This window comes from Nicotiana tabacum, chromosome 23 (assembly GCF_000715075.1).
Source record: "Nicotiana tabacum cultivar K326 chromosome 23, ASM71507v2, whole genome shotgun sequence".
NCBI lineage: Eukaryota > Viridiplantae > Streptophyta > Magnoliopsida > Solanales > Solanaceae > Nicotiana > Nicotiana tabacum.
Genome location: NC_134102.1, coordinates 21,216,657 through 21,235,938, shown reverse-complemented (window position 1 = coordinate 21,235,938; position 19,282 = coordinate 21,216,657). Strand labels below are relative to the sequence as shown.

Here is a 19,282-nt window from a genome sequence, read left to right as displayed (position 1 = left end):
GATTCAATCAACAATTCAACAAGCTCTTTTGATTACTTAAGATAATCAATGAATTAAATCAAACAAAAATATTGCAAAGATAATTACCAAGATATTCCTCTTTCGATTAAATAAACTAATGAATAAAGTTGCAACAATTCAAAACTCCATAAACGAATTCAAGCATAAACTAGTGTTAAAATCCACAATTATTTATCAAAACACCATATCCATCAAACTCTAAGATAAACTACTCCATAATCATGGAAAAGTCATCACAAATATAATTAACGAGTAACAAAACATCAATATAACGTTATAATTCAAAATTCCATATTGAATTAATGGAAAGATGATGAAGTCTTGTGTCTTGTAGCCTCCAATGCTCTCCCAAAGCTTCCAAGGTCAAAAGACCTCTAAAAATCGTGTTTTTTGTGTATTTATATCATGTAGGAATGGGCTCAGACGAAACTATCATTTTCAAGCCGAAATAGGAGAAATACTCTGTAAAAATTACACATGCTCGGTGCATGGCGCGCCGCCCCACGCGGTGAGCCTGTGAGAAGTTCAGAGAGTTGATTTTTACACTTTACATGAATTTTGTTGTCACAACCCATACCGAGGGGCTGTGACGAGTGCCCGAGTTCTACCTATCGAATACCCCTAAGCATATGTCTAAGCTATAAACATGAAATAAATGTAGGTCGTGCCTAAAGTCTGGAAATAAACTACTGATACATATATATACGGTAGAGCCGACAAGGCCACATACTATCCAACTATACATGATTGTCTACAGACCTCTAATAGAGTGTATAACTGTATAGAGGATAGGACTGGGTCCAGCCATACCTATATGTATACAAAATTATCGTACCAAAACTCAATAGCAACTCCGGATCAAATGGAGCACACCAACTCTCGCTGAGCAAGGATCCTAAGATGGGGGACCATCAGCCTGTCTACCTGCACATGCGGCATGAAACGCATGCACCCAGGCAATAGGGACGTCAGTACGAATAATGTACCGAGTATGTAAGGTATAAAAATTAGTATATAACAGACATGAAAGAAGCATGGAGTAAATAATTCAACCTGAAATTCTGAATAGCTCTGTGAATCATGAAAAATTTATAATGTCATGCATATGCGTATAAATGTCATAACATGCATATGTGTATGCGTACATAACATTATCAAGCTTCTAAGGGCATCCCATCATATCATCTCAGCCACTAAGGGCGAAATCATTAATGTATACCAGCTGATCAGGTGGTGGTGCGTATATAACGCCATAACCTTTCCCCATACCCCATATACATATACTATACGTGTATATAATGCCATCTCGTCATGGGTCAATATACATGTATAAATGGATGCAATGCATAATGAAGTAAGTCAATAATATCTCTTGGAATGTCATCATACCCATGAACAGACAATATGAAAGTAGGACATATGGGAAATCCAGAACATAGGACATACTCCATCTAAGAATAGAATTATTTATGAAAGTTGTGTGCTTACTCATTTCGTTTGTATCATATGGATCATGACAAAAGGAAAACATTTATAGACTTAACATACCTCAAGTCGTAAATGAAACTCATCAACAAGCTTATGACAACTAGCGCGCAAACCCTATAATAAAGAAATACGTGTACAACTTAGATGGCGGTGGTATATCACGTATCTCAAATGATAACTCGATTCTAAAATAAAATGGGCAGCATTTCCCCTGATTTCACTGATCCCTCAAGACACTATAGGCGAGATACAAACACAATACAATCAGCAACTCAAAAACAACCCAACTACAATCCGGGACCTTCAATACAACAAAACCCCCCAAATATACCATAACATACCCAATCAATAAGTTATCAATTAGCCTGAAATTGCAACAACAAGCGACCAGCCTACTACCCTACCACATGTGGCATTTCTCCACACCCTTCATCATTCAAACTCCATAAATCAGTAGCACAATAGGCCAACACGAGTGGACTACAAAACAGTCCACTAAAAGTGAAATAAAGCGAACTTACGGCTTCCGATCACCGTCCAGTGAGTTCTAAATATTATAAAATGAATTTATCAACCTTACTTGATATTTAAACACTTAAATAAAAAACTTAGGCATTTTATTAAATATTAAATACATTCTAAAACTCAAACTACAAAGAAAAAGACAGGCGATATAGTGATACTTACGTCGTAGGGATCTTTCTAATGTTATTGCGTCTCGATTTTGTACCCGGGATGTTAGTATTCTTTGAAACACTATTAAAGAGCTCAAGGACAGGTTTTATGGTATTCTATGTAAAAATAAATAGAGAGACGAGTTAAGACATATATATCAACTTTTGAAAAGTCAAAGAGGTGCTAGCTTGGCACCCTCTCATTCGCCCATCTTCTGACGCTTATATCTTTTTATCCGGATGTCGTATGAACAAAAGGTTAAGAGCATTCGAAACTACATTCCAAGACCTTCAATTTTATATATAATATGTCCCAAAATACCCCATATAGCACACGAAATATATTTCTCAAAAAACTCTGTTACAAGGCAAATCCTTAATCGGTTTTTCCGCAACTTAAATCCGATTTTTTCCAAACTTATATTTTCTATCAAAACATCATATATAGTCATATTATGACTTTAAAATCATTTAAATCATGATTAACAAGTCTCATAATTATTATACATCACTTTGGGATGCATAGGGTGTAACAATCTTCCCCCTTAGAAATATTCGTCCCCGATTATTAAACTCCCAGAGATCTATAGAATTTTTTTTTGGCAGAGTCTCCTCCATAACGGTACTACTACCAACCTGTCATACAGAAAACCCAACAACACAAATTCACACAGGGCCACAATCATCAAAAACACCAATGGCCTCATATGACCAATGACATCTACTAACGTAAGAATTAAGTACCATATATGTACCTAAAGGCTGTGATGTCTCAGACCGATACTCCTATGGAAGTGGAAACAAGTGAGGATACCTAGAGCTTATGTCTTCTTCAGCTTCCCAAGTCATCTCCTCTACATTCTTGTTCCTCTAAAGTACTTTAACTAAAGCTACGTCCTTAGTTCTCAATCTCTGAACTTGTCTATCTAGTATAGCAATGGGAGATTCCTCATATGATAGCTGCTCTGTGACCTAAACATCGTCAACTGGAACGACTCTAGAAGGATCACCAATACACTTGCGGAGCATAAACACGTGAAAAACTGGATGTACTGACTCTAAGTTGGAATGCAAGTCTAACTCATATGCTACCTGGCCTACTCTGTGTATGATCTTATAAGGTCCAATGTATCGAGGGCTAAGCTTTCCTTTCTTACCGAATCTCATAATGCCTTTCATTGGTGATACCTTTAGGAATACCCAGTCATCTACCTGAAACTCCAAGTCTCACCGCCGGTTATCTGCATAGGATTTATGACGACTCTGAGTTGCTAATAGCCTTTCCGTATAAGCTTAATCTTCTCAACTGCCTGTTGTACCAACTCTGGTCCTACTAACTTAGTTTCCCCAACCTCGAACCATCCGATAGTTGACCTACACTTCCGTCCATAAAGTGCTTCATATGGAGCCATCTGGATGCTTGAATGATAGCTATTATTATATGTGAACTCAATAAGTGGAAGATGATCATCCCAGCTACCCCTGAAGTCCATCACATAAGCCTGTAGCATATCCTCTAGTGTCTGAATAGTACGCTCCGCCTGACCATCTTTCTGGGGATGATATATTGTACTAAGACTTACTTGAGTCCCCAATCCTTTTTGGAAGGACCTCCAGAAATTAGCTTTAAACTGAGCACCTCTATCTGAGATAATAGATATAGGGACACCATGAAATCATATTATCTCTTTAACGTAAAGCCTTGCATAATCCTCTGTTGAATATGTAGTCCTGACATGAAAAAAATGGGCTGATTTTATAAGTCTATCAACAATAACCCATATAGAATCGAACTTACGCTGGGTACGAGTTAAGCCTATGATGAAATACATATTAATCACTTCCCATTTCCAAGTTGGAATCTCTATAGCCTACAATAATCTTTCAGGTTTCTGATGCTCAATCTTAACTTGCTAACAATTAGGGCACTGAGCAACAAACTCTACTATATCCTTCTTCATTTTGTCCCACCAGTATATTCCTCCGATATCATGATACATCTTTGTCACTCCTAGATGGATAGAATAATGAGAATAGTGAGCTTCTCCCATAACCTGTTGGCACAACCCTGCCATATTTGGAACACATAATCGACCTCGATATCTGAGGACTCCATCTCCTGTAATCTCAAATGTTGTATTCTCCTTTTGAGAGGATGTATCTCTGTAATGAGCTAGCACATTATCTTCATACTGATGTTCCTTCACTTTAGTTACTAAAGAGGATGTTGTCGTGTCCTGAATAGTAACTCTGGTACCACCTGAATCTAGTAATAGAACTCCAAGATTAGCTAGCTGATGATCTCACGATCTATCTCACTCTTCTCTGGCTGTAAATATGACAGACTACCCATAGATCTACGACTGAGGGCGTCGGCTACTACATTCGCCTTCCCTGGATGGTATAAAATATCAACACCATAGTCTTTCAGTAGCTCCAACCATTGCCTCTAACGTAAATTCAATTACCTTTTGCTTGAATATTTACTGAAGGCTCTTATGGTCCGTATAGATATCAATATGAATGCCATACAAATAGTGCCTCCACATCTTTAGTGCATGAATCACCACGGCTAACTCTAAATCGTGGGTCGGGTAATTCTTCTAGTGGTTTCTTAGTTATCTAGAAGCATAAGCGACAACCTTACCATGCTACATCAATACACAACCCAATCCAACGCCCGAAGAATCACAATAGATAACATAACCATCGGTTCCTTCTGGAAGTGTCAAAACTGGTGCTGAAGTCAATCTTTCATTGAATGCCTAGAAACTCCGCTCACAAGTATCAGTCCACTGAAACTTAGCTGCCTTCTGAGTCAACTTTGTCAATGGTGTTGAAAGAGAAGAAAAACCCTATACAAATCTCCTATAATAACCTGCTAAACCCAGGAAGCTACGAACCTCCGTCGGTGTCGTGGGTCTAGGCCAAGTCTTCACTGCCTTAATCTTCTATGTATTTTTATGGATAGCCTCACCTGAAATACTATGTCCAAGGAAAGTTATAGAATTCAACCAGAATTCACATTTGGAGAATTTTGCATACAACTTCCTTTCTTGTAGAATTGTGAGCACAGTACGCAAATGATTTGCATGCTCAGCCTCTGAACAAGAATAAACCAAAATATCATCTATAAATACAATCACGAATAGATCTAGAAAGGGTCTGAACACACGGTTCATAAAGTCCATGAATACTACTGGGGCATTGGTCAAACCAAACGACATAACACGAAACTCAAAGTGCCCGTATCTAGTCCTGAACGTTGTCTTTGGAATATCTTTCTCTTTAAGCCTTACTTGATGGTACCTAGACCTCAAGTTTATCTTCGAGAAACACCTGGCACCTTGCAACTGATCAAATATATCATCAATCCTCGGGAGTGGGTACTTATTCTTGATCGTCGCCTTATTTAACTGTCTGTAATCAATATACATCCGCAAGGAACCATTTTTCTTTCTCACAAATAACACAGGTGCTCCCCACGGTGATATACTGGGTCTGATAAAGCCTTTTCAAGCAAATCCCTCAATTGTTCTTTCAACCCTCTTAGCTCTGTAGGTGTCATTCTATAAGGAGGAATAGATATCGATTGAGTATCTGGTAATGTGTCAATAGCAAACTCAATCTCCATCTCTGGTGGAAGGCATGGAAGCTCATCGGTAAAAACATCGGGAAACTCACTAACCACCGGGATGGATTGAAGGGTATGTGACTCTACTTTCACATTTAGTACCCGAACTAAGTGATAAATATAGCCCTTCATGATCATCTTCCTTGCCTTGAGATAGGAAATAAACCTACCTCTTGGCGATGCAGTATTACCTTTCCACTCCAGAATTGGCTCCCCTGGAAACTGGAACCAAACCATCTTTGATCTACAATCAACGTTAGCATAACAAGAAGCCAACCAATCCATACCCATTATAATATCAAATTCCACCATATCTAAATCAATCAGGTCGGCTATTGTAGAATGACTATGAACTACTACTATACAGTCTTTATATACCCGTCTAACTATTATTGGATCCCAACAGGTGTAGACACCTCAAAAAGTTCAATCAACTCGGGTTTTATCCCAAACTTACTAGCAATTAGCGGAGTGAGGTACGATAAGGTGGAACCTGGATCAATCAATGCATATACATCATATGAGGAGACTGATAATATACCTTTAACAACATCAGATGATGACTCATGATCCTGTAGACCCGCTAAGGCATTGATACGGTTTTGAGGACCGCTCTAGCTAGATGCTCTACTTCTGCCTCTACCACGACCAGCTGGTGCCTTTGAACCTTGCCTATGGAGGCGTACTGATGATGACGAACTGGCTACAGATCTCGCTGGCTGAACTATACCTGTACTATCTCTCATCGGACAATCTCTCATAACGTGGCCTGGATAACCACAAGTATAACAAACACCCAACCCTACAAGGCACTGCCCGACATGCTGCTTACCACACTGAGCACATCGTGGCAAGGGTGGCCTCATATGACTTGACTCACCCCTATACTGTGAACTAGAGGCCCCGGAACTCTGACTGGGCCTTGAATATATGGAACAATCAAATCTCCTACCGGCAAACTGATGGGGTGCACTAGCCGATGGCTAGGCTGGATACCTTGGGTACTGTTGTCTCTGACCACCTCGAAACTCACCAGAAGGACCTGAAAATCTCGCTCTCTTACTCTGGCCCATATCATGCTCACAATCAGCCCTCTACATCTGCTTACACTCCTCTACACCCTGAGCGTATGACCGAATACGAGAAATATCAATGCCTGGATGAAGTGAGATCGCCATACAATCATTAAGCAGATGCGGCTCCAACCCCATCACGAACCGGTGAACCAGATCCTCCATCTTAGCTACAATAGTGGGAGCATACCTAGCCAAAGAATCAAACTAAATAATGTACTCCCGAACACTCATATTACCCTGTCGAAGGGTCAAGAACCTATCAATCTGGACCGTCTAAGCTCTTGTAGCAAATAATGACGAAGAAAAGCCTATGTAAACTTCTACCATACTACTGGAAGGGCGTCCTCACCTCTAGACAACTCCCAAGACTCGTACCAATTAACTGCAATATCCCGAAGTCTATAGGAAGCCAGCTCAACTGACTCGGTTGCAGTGGCCTTCATTACCCTCAAAGTCCTCTGCATCCTATCGATAAATACCTAAGGGTCCTCATTTGGATCTGCTCCAGTGAATATCAGAGGGTCCAAATTAATGAAATCATGAACCCTCTCATTGATGGCCCTATCTGCATGACCAATACCTACCTCCAGGCGCCGATCATGTGCGGTCACTAATCGAGTCAATAGCTGAATAGCATCGATCTCCTGACCTGGTGTATTTGGCTGAGGAGCTGCGGGTACTGGGGCTGGTGCTAGAGCTGGTGCCCCTCGATCTCATTCGGAGAGGGTAGGGTATGTGAAGTCTGAGATAGAGTCTCACTATGTGTCTCTCTATGAGCCATGGTAACTCGTGGCGCTCGACTTGTAGAATCAGCATCCACGAACTTGCCCTTCTGGGCGGCTGTAGCCTTCTTGGGCATCGCTGAAAACATAATATATCATTAGGAAAATGAATTCTTATATCGCACGATCTAAGATAAGAAGGGAGGGTAACATCCTATATGTCCTGTAGCCTCATGTTTATAAGTGTGGTATACAACACACTCATAAATAAGACTCTACTAGACACGATCTGTAGACAAACCTAGGATGGAACTTTTCTGATACCACTTTTGTCACGACCCATACCGAGGGGATGTGATGAGTGCCCGAGTTCTATCGATCGAACACCCCTAAGCATATGTCTAAGATATAAACATGAAATAAGTGTAAGTCATGCCTAACGTCTGAAAATAAACTACTGATTCATATGAACAACATACATGGTAAAATTTGCCCAAATATATATATATATATATATATATATATATATATATATATATATATATATATATATATATATATATATATATATATATATATATATATACACATAGCGAGCCGACAAGGCCACATACTATCCAACTATACATGACTGTCTACAGACCTCTAACAGAGTGTACAATTATATAGAGGACTGGACTAGGCCCCGTCATAACCATACGCATACAAAAGTATCGTACCAAAACTCAATAGCAGCTCCGGATCAAATAAAGCATATCAACTCTCGCTGAGCAAGGATACTAAGATGGGGACCGTCAACCTGTCTACCTACACCTGCGACATGAAACGCAGGCCCCCGAGCAATATAGGCGTTAGTACGAATAATGTACCAAGTATGTAAGGCATAAAAATTAGTATATAACAGACATTAAAGAAACATAGAGTAAAGAACTCAACCTGAAATTATGAATATCACTGTGAATCATGAAAAATTTATAATGTCATGCATGTGCGTATAAATGTCATAACATGCATAGGTGTATGCGTACATAACATCATCAAGCCTCTGAGGGCATCCCATCATATCATCTTGGCCACCGTGTGCGAAATTATCAACGTATACCAGCTGATCAGGTGGTGGTGCGTATATAACGTCATAACCTTTCCCCATACCCCATATACATATACTATACGTGTATATAACGCCATCTGATCATGGGTCGGTATACATGTATAAATGGATGTAATGCATAATGAAGTAAGTCAATAATATCTCTTGGAATGTCATAATACCCATGAACAGACAATATGAAAGCAGGACATATGGGGAATCCAGAATATAGGCAACCCTAGTACTTCTAAAAATAGAATCATTTATGAAAGTTATGTGCTTGCTCGTTTAGTTTGTATCATATGGATCATGCCAAAAGTAAAGAAGGTATAGTCTTAACATACCTCAAGTCGTCAATGCAACTCATCAATAAGCTTATGACAATTAGCGCGCCAACCTTATAACAAAGAAATACGTGTACAACTTAGATGGCGGTGGTATATCACGTATCTCAAATGATAACTCGATTCTAAAATAAAATGGGCAGCATTTTCTCTGATTTCACTGCTCCCTCAAGCCTACTATAGGAGAGATACAAACACAATACAATCAGTAACTCAAAAACAACCCAACTACAATTCGGGACCTTCAAAACCCCCAAATATACCATAACATACCCAATCAATAAGTTATCAATTAGCCTGAAATTGCAATAACGAGCAACCAGCCTACTACCCTACCACATGTGGAGTTTCTCCACGCCCTTTATCATTCCAAACTCCATAAATCAGCAGCACAATAGGCCAACACGAGTGAACTACAAAACAGTCCACTAAAAGTGAAATAAATCAAACTCACGACTTCTGATCACCGTCCCATGAGTTTTAAATATTAGGAAATAAATTTATCAACCTTCTTTGATATTTAAAAACTTAAATATAAAAATTAGGCATTTTATTAACTATTAAATACATTCCAAAACTCATACTACGAAGAAAAAGAGAGGCGATATAGCGATACTTACGTCGTAGGGATCGTTCTGATGTTATTGCTTCGTACCCGAGATGTTAGTATTCTTTGAAACACTATTAGAGAGATCAAGGATATATTTTATGGTATTCTTTGGTCGGGTTATATGTAAAAATGAAGATAGAGAGAGAGAGAGAGAGAGAGAGAGAGAGAGAGAGAGAGAGAGAGAGAGAGAGAGAGAGAGAGAGAGAGAGAGAGAGAGAGAGAGAGAGAGAGACGAGTTAAGACATATATATCAACTTTTGAAAAGTCAAAGAGGTGTTAGCTTGGCACCCTCTCATTCGCCCATCTTCTGACGCTTATATCTTTTTATTCGAATGTCGTATGAACGAACAGTTAAGAGTATTGGAAATTACATTCCAAGACCTTCAATTTGGTATATGATATGTCCCAACAAGACCTTATATAACACACGAAATAATTTCTCAAAAAGCTCTGTTACAAGGCAAATCCTTAGTCGATTTTTCCGCAACTTAAATCCGATTTTTCTCAAACTTTATATTTTCTATCCAAATATCATATATAGTCATATTATGACTTTAAAATCATTTAAATCATGATTAACAAGTCTTATATTCATTATATGTCACCTTAGGACGAACAGGGTGTAACATTTGCACTAGCGCCCCGCTACGCATGACGCGACGCGGTAGTGTAATTTTTCCCAAAGTAATTTTTGTTTTCTCACTTTTTGACATCTAGACTTGATCCCCGACCCCCGAATGTGATCCCGACTTAATTTCTTTTGTTTTTATTCAGATTTCAAAGCTTCAATTTGTACAAATTAGCTCCCGAATATCTTTTTAACTCGAAATTACTTTATGCAAGGCATAAAATATATAATAAGTACAATACACTAACATTCAAGCTCAAACACAAGTAAAATACAGTAATTAGAGCGCAAACTATGACTAAAATACGTGATTCTAGCCTACCATCATTAGACATGTATTCAAATTAAGACGCTTTAATCTTTAAAAAAAAAACAAATGAGGCCTTAGTTATACTATAGAAAGCTTGAGTGTGTAAGGTAAGTTTTGTCCGCGAAAAACGTATAACATGAATTTGGTCGATAGTTCAGGGGTAACTTATTTTACCTTTTTTTATATAATAATTCAACCCTGTATCCTAATTTTTCTTAGTAATATTGCAAGTTTATTCTTCAATCTAATATGTGGCTTAACATCAAAACTTAAAAGAGGCCCTAAACCTTTTTAGTAAAATTGATATATATTGTATTTGATGTTTATTCTTATAGCGTCCTAAAATGCAAGGAAGTTAATTATATTTGGATAATTAATTTTTTCACTTAATAATATGGTCTGTACATGTAAATCTCATGAGACATTGTTGATTTTAAGTTAGATCTTATTTGATTTTAATTTATAATTTTTTTTAGATTGAGGGAATTGTTAGAAAAATATTAAAGCCACTCTAAAAGCAATAGAAACATTTTTAATAATATAAATAAGACTTCACATATGCAAATTAGAGTATCATCTTTTACTTGTATAATTTTCATACCACTTTTAATTCTAAAAATTGGTAAAACCATCGATTTCGTAGATCATTATACTTTAAAAGATATTCAAGGTTAATAGCTTGTTTGACCAAGGTTCTCCGAGGGTAAAAATGCTCCCCACCCTATCCCCAAAAGTATCTTTTTAAGGAGTTGCAGTTTTTTACCAAACTATTAGGAGGAAACATGCTATATGACAATATATTTTTATTAATCTAATAGTTTTATAATCTAGTTAGCTTGAGCTTGAAAATAGTCTTTTTAAAGAAATTAAATCTTACAACACTAAAGTTATAAACAAGAATGATTCAAGTTCAAATGCATTAGACAAAATTAAGATAGAAAGTAGCTACAAATATAATTGCCTACTATTTTCAACCATAATTACATTATATATTTTAAAATGTACATAGTATAAACTTTGAAATATAGACGTAATGATTGATAAAAATTGACATGTGACTACAAAAAATTATTTTTTCACTAAAAATAAATATATGGAGTAATTATTTATATTATATATAAAATTAATTTTGGGGCCTTAATTGTTTGGGGGGCTGCTTTCGTGCGCCGCATATTATATATCTATTTTAGAAGAATGTTCAAATTATATTCACCTCACGTAGTTCTCAATTAGTAAATATGCTATATTATGACTCGTTATTTGAGTTACTCTCAATCTTCATATTCCTATAGATAATAAAACCTCAATCATTCAGTTGTTAAAGAATTTTGACATTTAGTAGTGCTAGTTAGAAAATTTGACACATAATTTGAGTATTAACTATTGGGCGAGGCCCGAACGTTGGATGCTAGGAGTGTTTAGGACGTGCAATCACGCACTTGAAGCGTAAGCAACTAAGTCCCACGTGTTAATCTCATGGTGTTTTGACGGTGCACCGCCCCGGGGCACATACGTGGTGCATTCAATAAAGTATACACTATCTATTTTGTGGAGGAAATGTGTTATTAATTTGACCCTATTTTGTGTACAATGTGTTATTAATTTATTTCTATACACAGAACTCTACGAAGAAATTAATAAATTATACAAATATATCTAACCATGAAAGTGGAAAATTAAATTCCTAAACTAATAATTACCTTGAACGGTGATCTGAGATTTGATAGGTTTCCACAAAACCCTAGGAATTAATTTCCACCCCCATCTCAATTTCAGTAACGTTTATTCTACTCCTTTTTTAATTTTGTATCTTTTGTTTCTATTGGAATGGTACTTTTTATATTCTAAAACCAGCTTATGGTTTTTCAGTTTTGATTCTTAGGATTGAATTGTTTTCTTTTAAAGAGATGATTGGTTTTTATTCTGGAGATAATTTGGTGAATTGGGTCTCTTTTTCTGGTTGAATTTAGCGCAAAAAATTGAACTTCAGAAAGATAACAGTTGGATTTTCTGGTTTATTTTTTATTCTGAGATCATTTGGTGAGTTGGGTGTCGTGTTTCTTAGTGCTTTTCTCGCCTGAGTGGGGGATTTTGTTGAAGTAATCCACATTTAGGAAGTGAATTTTGTACCAAGATTTGAACTTTAGGAAAATAAAAATTGGAATAACTGGTTGAGTTGGGTATCGTTTTTTCTTGGTGAATTTAGTGCTTTTTTCACCTGAGTGGGGGAATTTTGGTGAAGTAATCCACATTAGGTGGTGAATTTTGTACCAAGATTTGAACTTTAGAAGATGACAAGTTGCATGTGAATGAGTAGAAGGCTAGCAATATTGGTCATTGGGTATGGTTCTTTGCAGCAACAGCTACCTCAGAACAATTCTGCTACATTCCAAACTATACCTTGAAAGCCAACTAAAATGTATAAGGAGAAAGAAGGATTGTTGCCCTGGATCCACAAATTCGCGCCTAGAAAGAAGGTTGGGATGCTGCTGTTGTGTGCTGTTTCATTAGCAGTTCTTGTCTGGGTCTTGTTTGTTGACAAAGGTTTGGTCTCTAATCTTTTGCCGTTGCAGCTTTTTGAATTTTACATTAGCCGAAGCCAACTAGTTTTGGTTATTGAGATCCTAGTTGATAGATCGATTATTTGATTAGGACTTAAACTCCAACCTTAAGCTTTCAACTTAATGGAGCATAAATTTAACTTTAAATGCGTACCACGTGATTCTGTTTTGATTTGTGCTGATTGGTAGCTACAGTTTGTCGTTCTAACACTCTGGGAAATAGCATATTTGATTATAATACTACGAAATTAACAATCTTATATAGCTTTATTATTACTGTTACCACAATCGTTTTGCAATTTTAAACATGAGATGCTCTTATGTTGTCAGTCATCTGATAATTATAGCTTTGGGCTTGCTAAAGGCTGAAATGGTTACCTTCGCTTGATGGTGTTTAGTTTTGTATCTTTTTTTAACTTTTCTTCATTAGGAGATTTCGTGATTATGTCTCGTTTACACTGAAGATTCTCAACTAACATTTTGAATCTTCTTATATGTCGGCTGAATAAATGATTTGATTTGGCTGTTCCATATGTGGGTGATTCTAGATGACAGCGCCTTCCTTTATTTTTGTTTTTTGTTTTCTGTCAACCTCTGCAATTTTCAACTCTTTCATAGGTGAAGATGCACAAGAACTTAATGCCTCCATAACTAATAGTGTGTTTACTCCAGAAGCTGGACAAAAGGATAATTCTACGTATATTGAGTCAATAGAACAAACTAATGTTGGACAAAGTGCATCAATTGTCCAACCTCTTCCTCCTCCGCCTCCTACTGTATACTTCAAAGGATACACTCTTCCTCCTGGGAATCCATGTGAAGGCTTCACGTTGCCACCGCCGCCAGCAGATAAAAAGAGGACGGGACCAAGGCGTAAGTTTAAGTTTTCATATATTTACCAATAATAAGATTTTAAATATATAAATTTGTCTCGGATGGACCGTCCAGGTGAAAAAAATGTAAGTTGCAGATTCTGAACTGGATGTTTACATTCTTTTTACTCTTTCAGCATGTCCAGTATGCTACCTTCCTGTTGAACAAGCTATTGCATTAATGCCGGGTGCACCATCCTTTTCTCCTGGGATTAGCAATTTGACTTACATTCGTGAAGAAAATTTAAGAAAAACCGAGTTTGGAGGTTCAGAATTTGGAGGATATCCTTCACTGATGCAAAGGAATGATTCATATGATTTAAGAGAGTCCATGAGTGTGCACTGTGGGTATGATATTTCAGAGCCCTCCTGGGCAATTCTTTTATAATATAAAGCTTCATTATTGTTGTACATTATTGCACGATTTTCAATATCTCTTACTTTGTGTTGTTTGTGTTTATTTTTGCTTCAAATCCATGTGATAGATTTATTAGAGGCATCAGGCCCGGACATCAGACAGGTTTTGACATTGATGATTCTGACCTTCTTGAAATGGAATCTTGTCGAGGTGTTGTTGTGGCATCAGCAATATTTGGTATTGATCTTTCCGTACACGCCCTCTGTCTTATTTCTTGTTGGATTGATCTTTCAGTACACGCCCTCTGTCTTATTTCTTGTTGGATCTGCTGGCTATGAGTTGTAACAAGTACATTCTTGGACAGGCGCTTTTGATTTGATAAGGCAACCAAAAAATATCAGCGAATATGCAAAGAAAAATGCATGCTTTTGTATGTTCGTGGATGAAGAAACAGAAGTTTTCTTAAGAAATTCTAGTGAGCTAGATGGTACCATGAGAATTGGTTTATGGAGAATTGTCAGTGTTCATAACCTACCTTATGATGATCCGAGGCGAAATGGGAAGGTTGGTTTTCTCAATGATACATTGCCTATGTTTGAATAGCAGTTGAAATTTGTAAGCATTATTAGTTGGGTATGGGTATTTATTAGAGTGCTTATCACGCTTTTGAAAATGTGACTGCATTGAAACCTTTGAAAAGAATTTTGTTGAGTGGACAGGAGAATAGTAATGTAAAGGAATTTTCTTCCTTTTTTGTCTCCCCTAAACCATCTCCCCTCTCCCCACAAAGGTAATCCCAGAATTTTCAAATTATTGGCATCTATGCAATCATTTACTAAGCCTTATTTGTCAGGACTACTTTTCAATCAGCATATATGATCATAATGTCTGTTTACGCAAGTGATATTTGGAAGTGAACTGAAAAACAGTGCACTTAATAGATAGTTTAATGTACTTAGATTACATTCATGGTTGCTGAACCCATTCGCTGCAGAGCTACAATTTATATTGACACAACCTTTGAGGAATAGCAGTTAAGATCTAGTTGGCAGCACTGCAACCAGTTAGTTAATGAAAAGCCTCTGGCTCTGTTAGTAATAGCAGTTAAGATTTATATGATTGGCAAATTCTGTTCCTTAAGATTCTTACAAGTGCATCTCTTCTACCTCCTTATCCTTTTGTCTGCTTTGTGTACACAATTATTTTTTCTATTCATCTTTGAAGTTCGGATACCTTTCTCAATATCCATCTACACGTGGATTTAAGCTTTTCCTTTCAAATGTTGAATTATACAGCCTGAAGAAGCCCTAGGCTGGCTATTTCTTGAAATATCCTGGTCTACAGTCGTTTTTTTCCTCTCTTTTTTTGGCTGCCTTATGAGCTAGTATAAAATGCAGTACACAATGGTTTTTTAATGAGATCCGCACAATGGTCAAGTTTCATGTATTTCTTTACTGATATTCTTGTTGCAGAAGGCAATTTTGAGACATGAATAGCCTTTCGCTTTTGGCTATGATACTTTATGTAATGTCAAATATGGTTACTTGTTAACTTAGGATCTTCCCTGTTACTTATTACCTTTTTGGAAAAGAGTAGGTGATGCTTTATGTGATTTAGTTCCTGTAGCAATTTAAATCCAGACTAGTCTTTCTTTTTCACAGTTCTTGTCGAGCACTCGATATCCAGTACTTGTATTCTCTTATCCATTGCTTCCTTGAATTTTCAAGAATAGAGAACCTTTAAAAAAAAAATTGTTTCACTTACAGTGGCATTATGAAAATGACCCTTTGATGGAAGTACAGCATGATCACGAAGATTTTTAGTGAACTAGATTAGTAATTGAGCTTGATACTGATCTCAGGATTGCTATAAGGACTTTATGTGAAATCTTCTCACTCAAACTTCTCTCTTCTATTTTCATCTGCATTATTGCCTTTTAGTAGGGCAGCTTTGCATTTTCTACCTGGATTGAAGTGACAAGGCTATATCATTTTTCTTTTTTGATAACGGTGGTGTCTGGCGTAGCTTGCGCACACCTCGACTATTCCACAGGGTGCCTGCTGCCTCCTGCAGCACAAGTACGGGGTAACTCTGTTCTGCCAGTGCCATCAAGGATAGGCAGATAGGAAGAACCCACCTAGCGTGTTTTGTTTCTGTTGGGTTTTAAGCCCTAGTCTCCCATGGCTTTTTACCCACTTCATTGACCATCAACCCTCATCTTTGGGTGCGACAAGGCTATATTATTTTCTACTTCCTTTTGTTTGGCAGTTTTTGTTGTTTCCCTATCCCATTTAACGTTTTTGTTCACTCAGTATTCTTCTGCACTGTGTATATGTTCATGAAATTATTATCTGATGGGAAAGAAAAGCTTTTGAGTACTTGAAAACCATTCATTGGCATGGGTTAGCTGAGTGCTTCACCTACCTAAATTGGTATCATATGTAAACTTAACTGATTAGTTTGTATTTGTTGACATTTCAGGTTCCAAAGCTTCTGCTTCACAGGCTTTTTCCTAATGCCCGTTATTCTCTATGGATAGATGCAAAACTTGAGCTGGTTGTCGATCCATATCAAATACTTGAAAGGTATGCCTAGGACTAAATACACATTTCATATATTCAAAGCAAAACTCATACTTAACCACAATGTTGCTTCCTCTGGGTTGAATTCTGTCTCTTGACTAATGATAGTAAGGGTTTCTGTAGAGCTTCCGCATTAGCAACCACCCGTATGACTTTCAAAAATGTATAGGCATAATTCCCCCTGATTTATCACTGGACAGAGATTCGCCTAGACTGTCCTAGCTAAAATCAACTATAATAAGCGTAAAAACATTTTGGTTCTAGCAGCTCTTAACCATAGTAGCCTGCACAAGCTTAATCAGCCTTTAATAGAAATGTAAAAAGGGTTTCTGGGAAGTTAAACGTTTGTTGCCAAAAGTTTAGTCACCTCTCAGATTTGTCAGCACGGGCTCTTCTATCGCTTTTATCAAAACAAAAATGATCTTTCTGCTACATGTCAGCATTGTGAAATGATAGATATGGTCATATTGCGTTATGATCTCTGCTAAAGCATTCTGGACATACTCAACAATGCTTTTGCATTGTTTTCACACCTTACAAGGATGAACAAGTCATACATCATTTTTTTTGTTCAAAAAAGATGAATAAGTTTACATGAAAATTGCTCTTGTTGCGTGACTTAGGTTAAGAGTAAGGGGATTGCCCTTCTGATAAAAGGTTATAAAAGACTGCAAATGTTGAATGTTGGACTAGTGATGCAGGGCTTTTATTGTTCTTTACAATTGCTTAGCTGAATTTTTTTTAATTTTAATTTCAATTTCAGGTTCTTGTGGAGAAAAAATGCGAGCTTTGCGATATCAAGGCATTATAGGCGCTTTGATGTGTATGTAGAAGCAGAAGCTAATAAGGCTGCTGCAAAGTTTGACAATGCTTCCATCGATTTCCAAGTTGAATTCTATAAAAAGGAAGGTCTAACTCCTTATTCCACAGCTAAACTTCCTATTACAAGTGGTAAGGATGTGAACGTCATTTTTCTCATCTTTCCTTACTATTTATGTACAATTCACCCCACCTCCCCCCCGAATTTAATAATGTCATTGTCTTTTTGATAAATATTTTAGCATACTATTTTGCACGCAGATGTCCCGGAGGGATGTGTAATAGTAAGAGAGCACAATCCAATCTCCAATCTATTTGCTTGTCTTTGGTTTAATGAAGTGGACCGTTTTACTCCAAGAGACCAAATAAGCTTCGCCATTGTGAGGGACAAGATCATGTCAAAGACAAATTGGACTGTTAATATGTTCCTGGACTGTGAAAGGCGCAACTTTGTGGTTCAGGTGATCTTTATGTCTTTGCTTTTGGATTTTCAGTTGATTTTACTCCACCTAACAACCTCTTTCCTTCATAAGGTAGGGGTAAGGTCTGCGTACACATTCCACTCCCCAGACCCCACGTGTTTGTTTGTTGTTGTAGTTGATTTTACTCCGGTAAAGTGAATTGGGGGAAAAAAAGAAGCAAAAGACACGTGCCTCCTTGTACCAGCTTTTTTTGAGAATTATGACACAAGATTCATAATAAGCTAATGGCGATTTCTGCAATGTATAGGAGATTCTTATGGTCGCAGGAAAAAAAAATGCAATTTCGAGTTGCTACTTATTTAGATGACCGTTGAAATTCTCTTTTCTTACTTTCCTCTTTCTTTAAAAACAAAAAACGATTTCACTTTGTGCATGCTTGAATAAGAACTACGCAATGCAATTTCAACCACGCTTTATTTCTGTTATATGATAGATTAACTTTCTGCTATACTTTCTTGTTATCTGCAGGGGTATCATAGAGACATTCTTGAGCACTGGGCTCCCCCGCCTCCACCTGGCGGTACTGAAATTGTTCATCCTCCTCCGCCTGTAGTCGATGAAACCCTACAGACCTCACGCAATGTTACATCATCAAGTTATGTTACTGATCCCAGAAAGCGTGAGAGGAATAGGAAATCCAAGCGTCATAGAAAAGTTATAGGAAGTTAGGATGCTAACTTAAATTTTTTGCTTAGGCATATTCTTTTGTTTCCTTCCCTGTTGCAAGGATATCATATTTTTGGGGCTAGGAACTATGTTAGATGAAAGTTATAGATGTTAACAAAAAGGGCAGTGTCAAGCAGGGGTAGATGCAACACTTGTGAACAGGTCCATTCGAACTTAGTATTTTCGACGTGGAACATAAATATTAGTGCTAAGAACCTTAAAGGTCGAATTCAATCAAATTTAAATCTTGACAACTTTAGATGAAATATTAGATGAAATTTTGTTGTATATATCTGAGCATTGTAAACAATATTTCATATCATAGCAATATCTAGAACTTTCACC

General features: G+C 37.2%; 1 protein-coding gene across 3 annotated transcripts; it reads left to right on the top strand.

The window, feature by feature from the left end:
- Positions 1 to 12,208: 12,208 nt before the first annotated feature.
- On the top strand, positions 12,209 to 19,282 carry LOC107779213 (putative hexosyltransferase MUCI70). Of its 3 annotated transcripts, none has more exons than XM_016599586.2 (9): positions 12,209 to 13,141; positions 13,777 to 14,031; positions 14,168 to 14,378; positions 14,516 to 14,625; positions 14,753 to 14,952; positions 16,870 to 16,973; positions 17,734 to 17,921; positions 18,051 to 18,250; positions 18,740 to 19,282. In XM_016599586.2, the coding sequence occupies exons 1-9, from the start codon at positions 13,015 to 13,017 to the stop codon at positions 18,938 to 18,940; spliced, it is 1,596 nt and encodes a 531-aa protein (XP_016455072.1). In that variant the 5' UTR covers positions 12,209 to 13,014; the 3' UTR covers positions 18,941 to 19,282. The 3 variants fall into 3 exon arrangements, with proteins under 3 accessions (XP_016455072.1, XP_016455073.1, XP_016455074.1); XM_016599587.2 differs by having other exon boundaries at positions 12,228 to 13,141; positions 13,831 to 14,031; XM_016599588.2 differs by having other exon boundaries at positions 12,880 to 13,141; positions 13,834 to 14,031.

Excerpts from the sequence above, each read along its gene's own strand:
- LOC107779213 (XM_016599586.2), top strand. The coding sequence starts at position 13,015 with ATGTATAAGGAGAAAGAAGGATTGTTGCCCTGGATCCACAAATTCGCG. Across the intron at positions 14,953-16,869 it reads ATCCGAGGCGAAATGGGAAG|GTTCCAAAGCTTCTGCTTCA; the intron begins GTTGGTTTTCTC and ends TTGACATTTCAG. Across the intron at positions 18,251-18,739 it reads GGCGCAACTTTGTGGTTCAG|GGGTATCATAGAGACATTCT; the intron begins GTGATCTTTATG and ends TGTTATCTGCAG.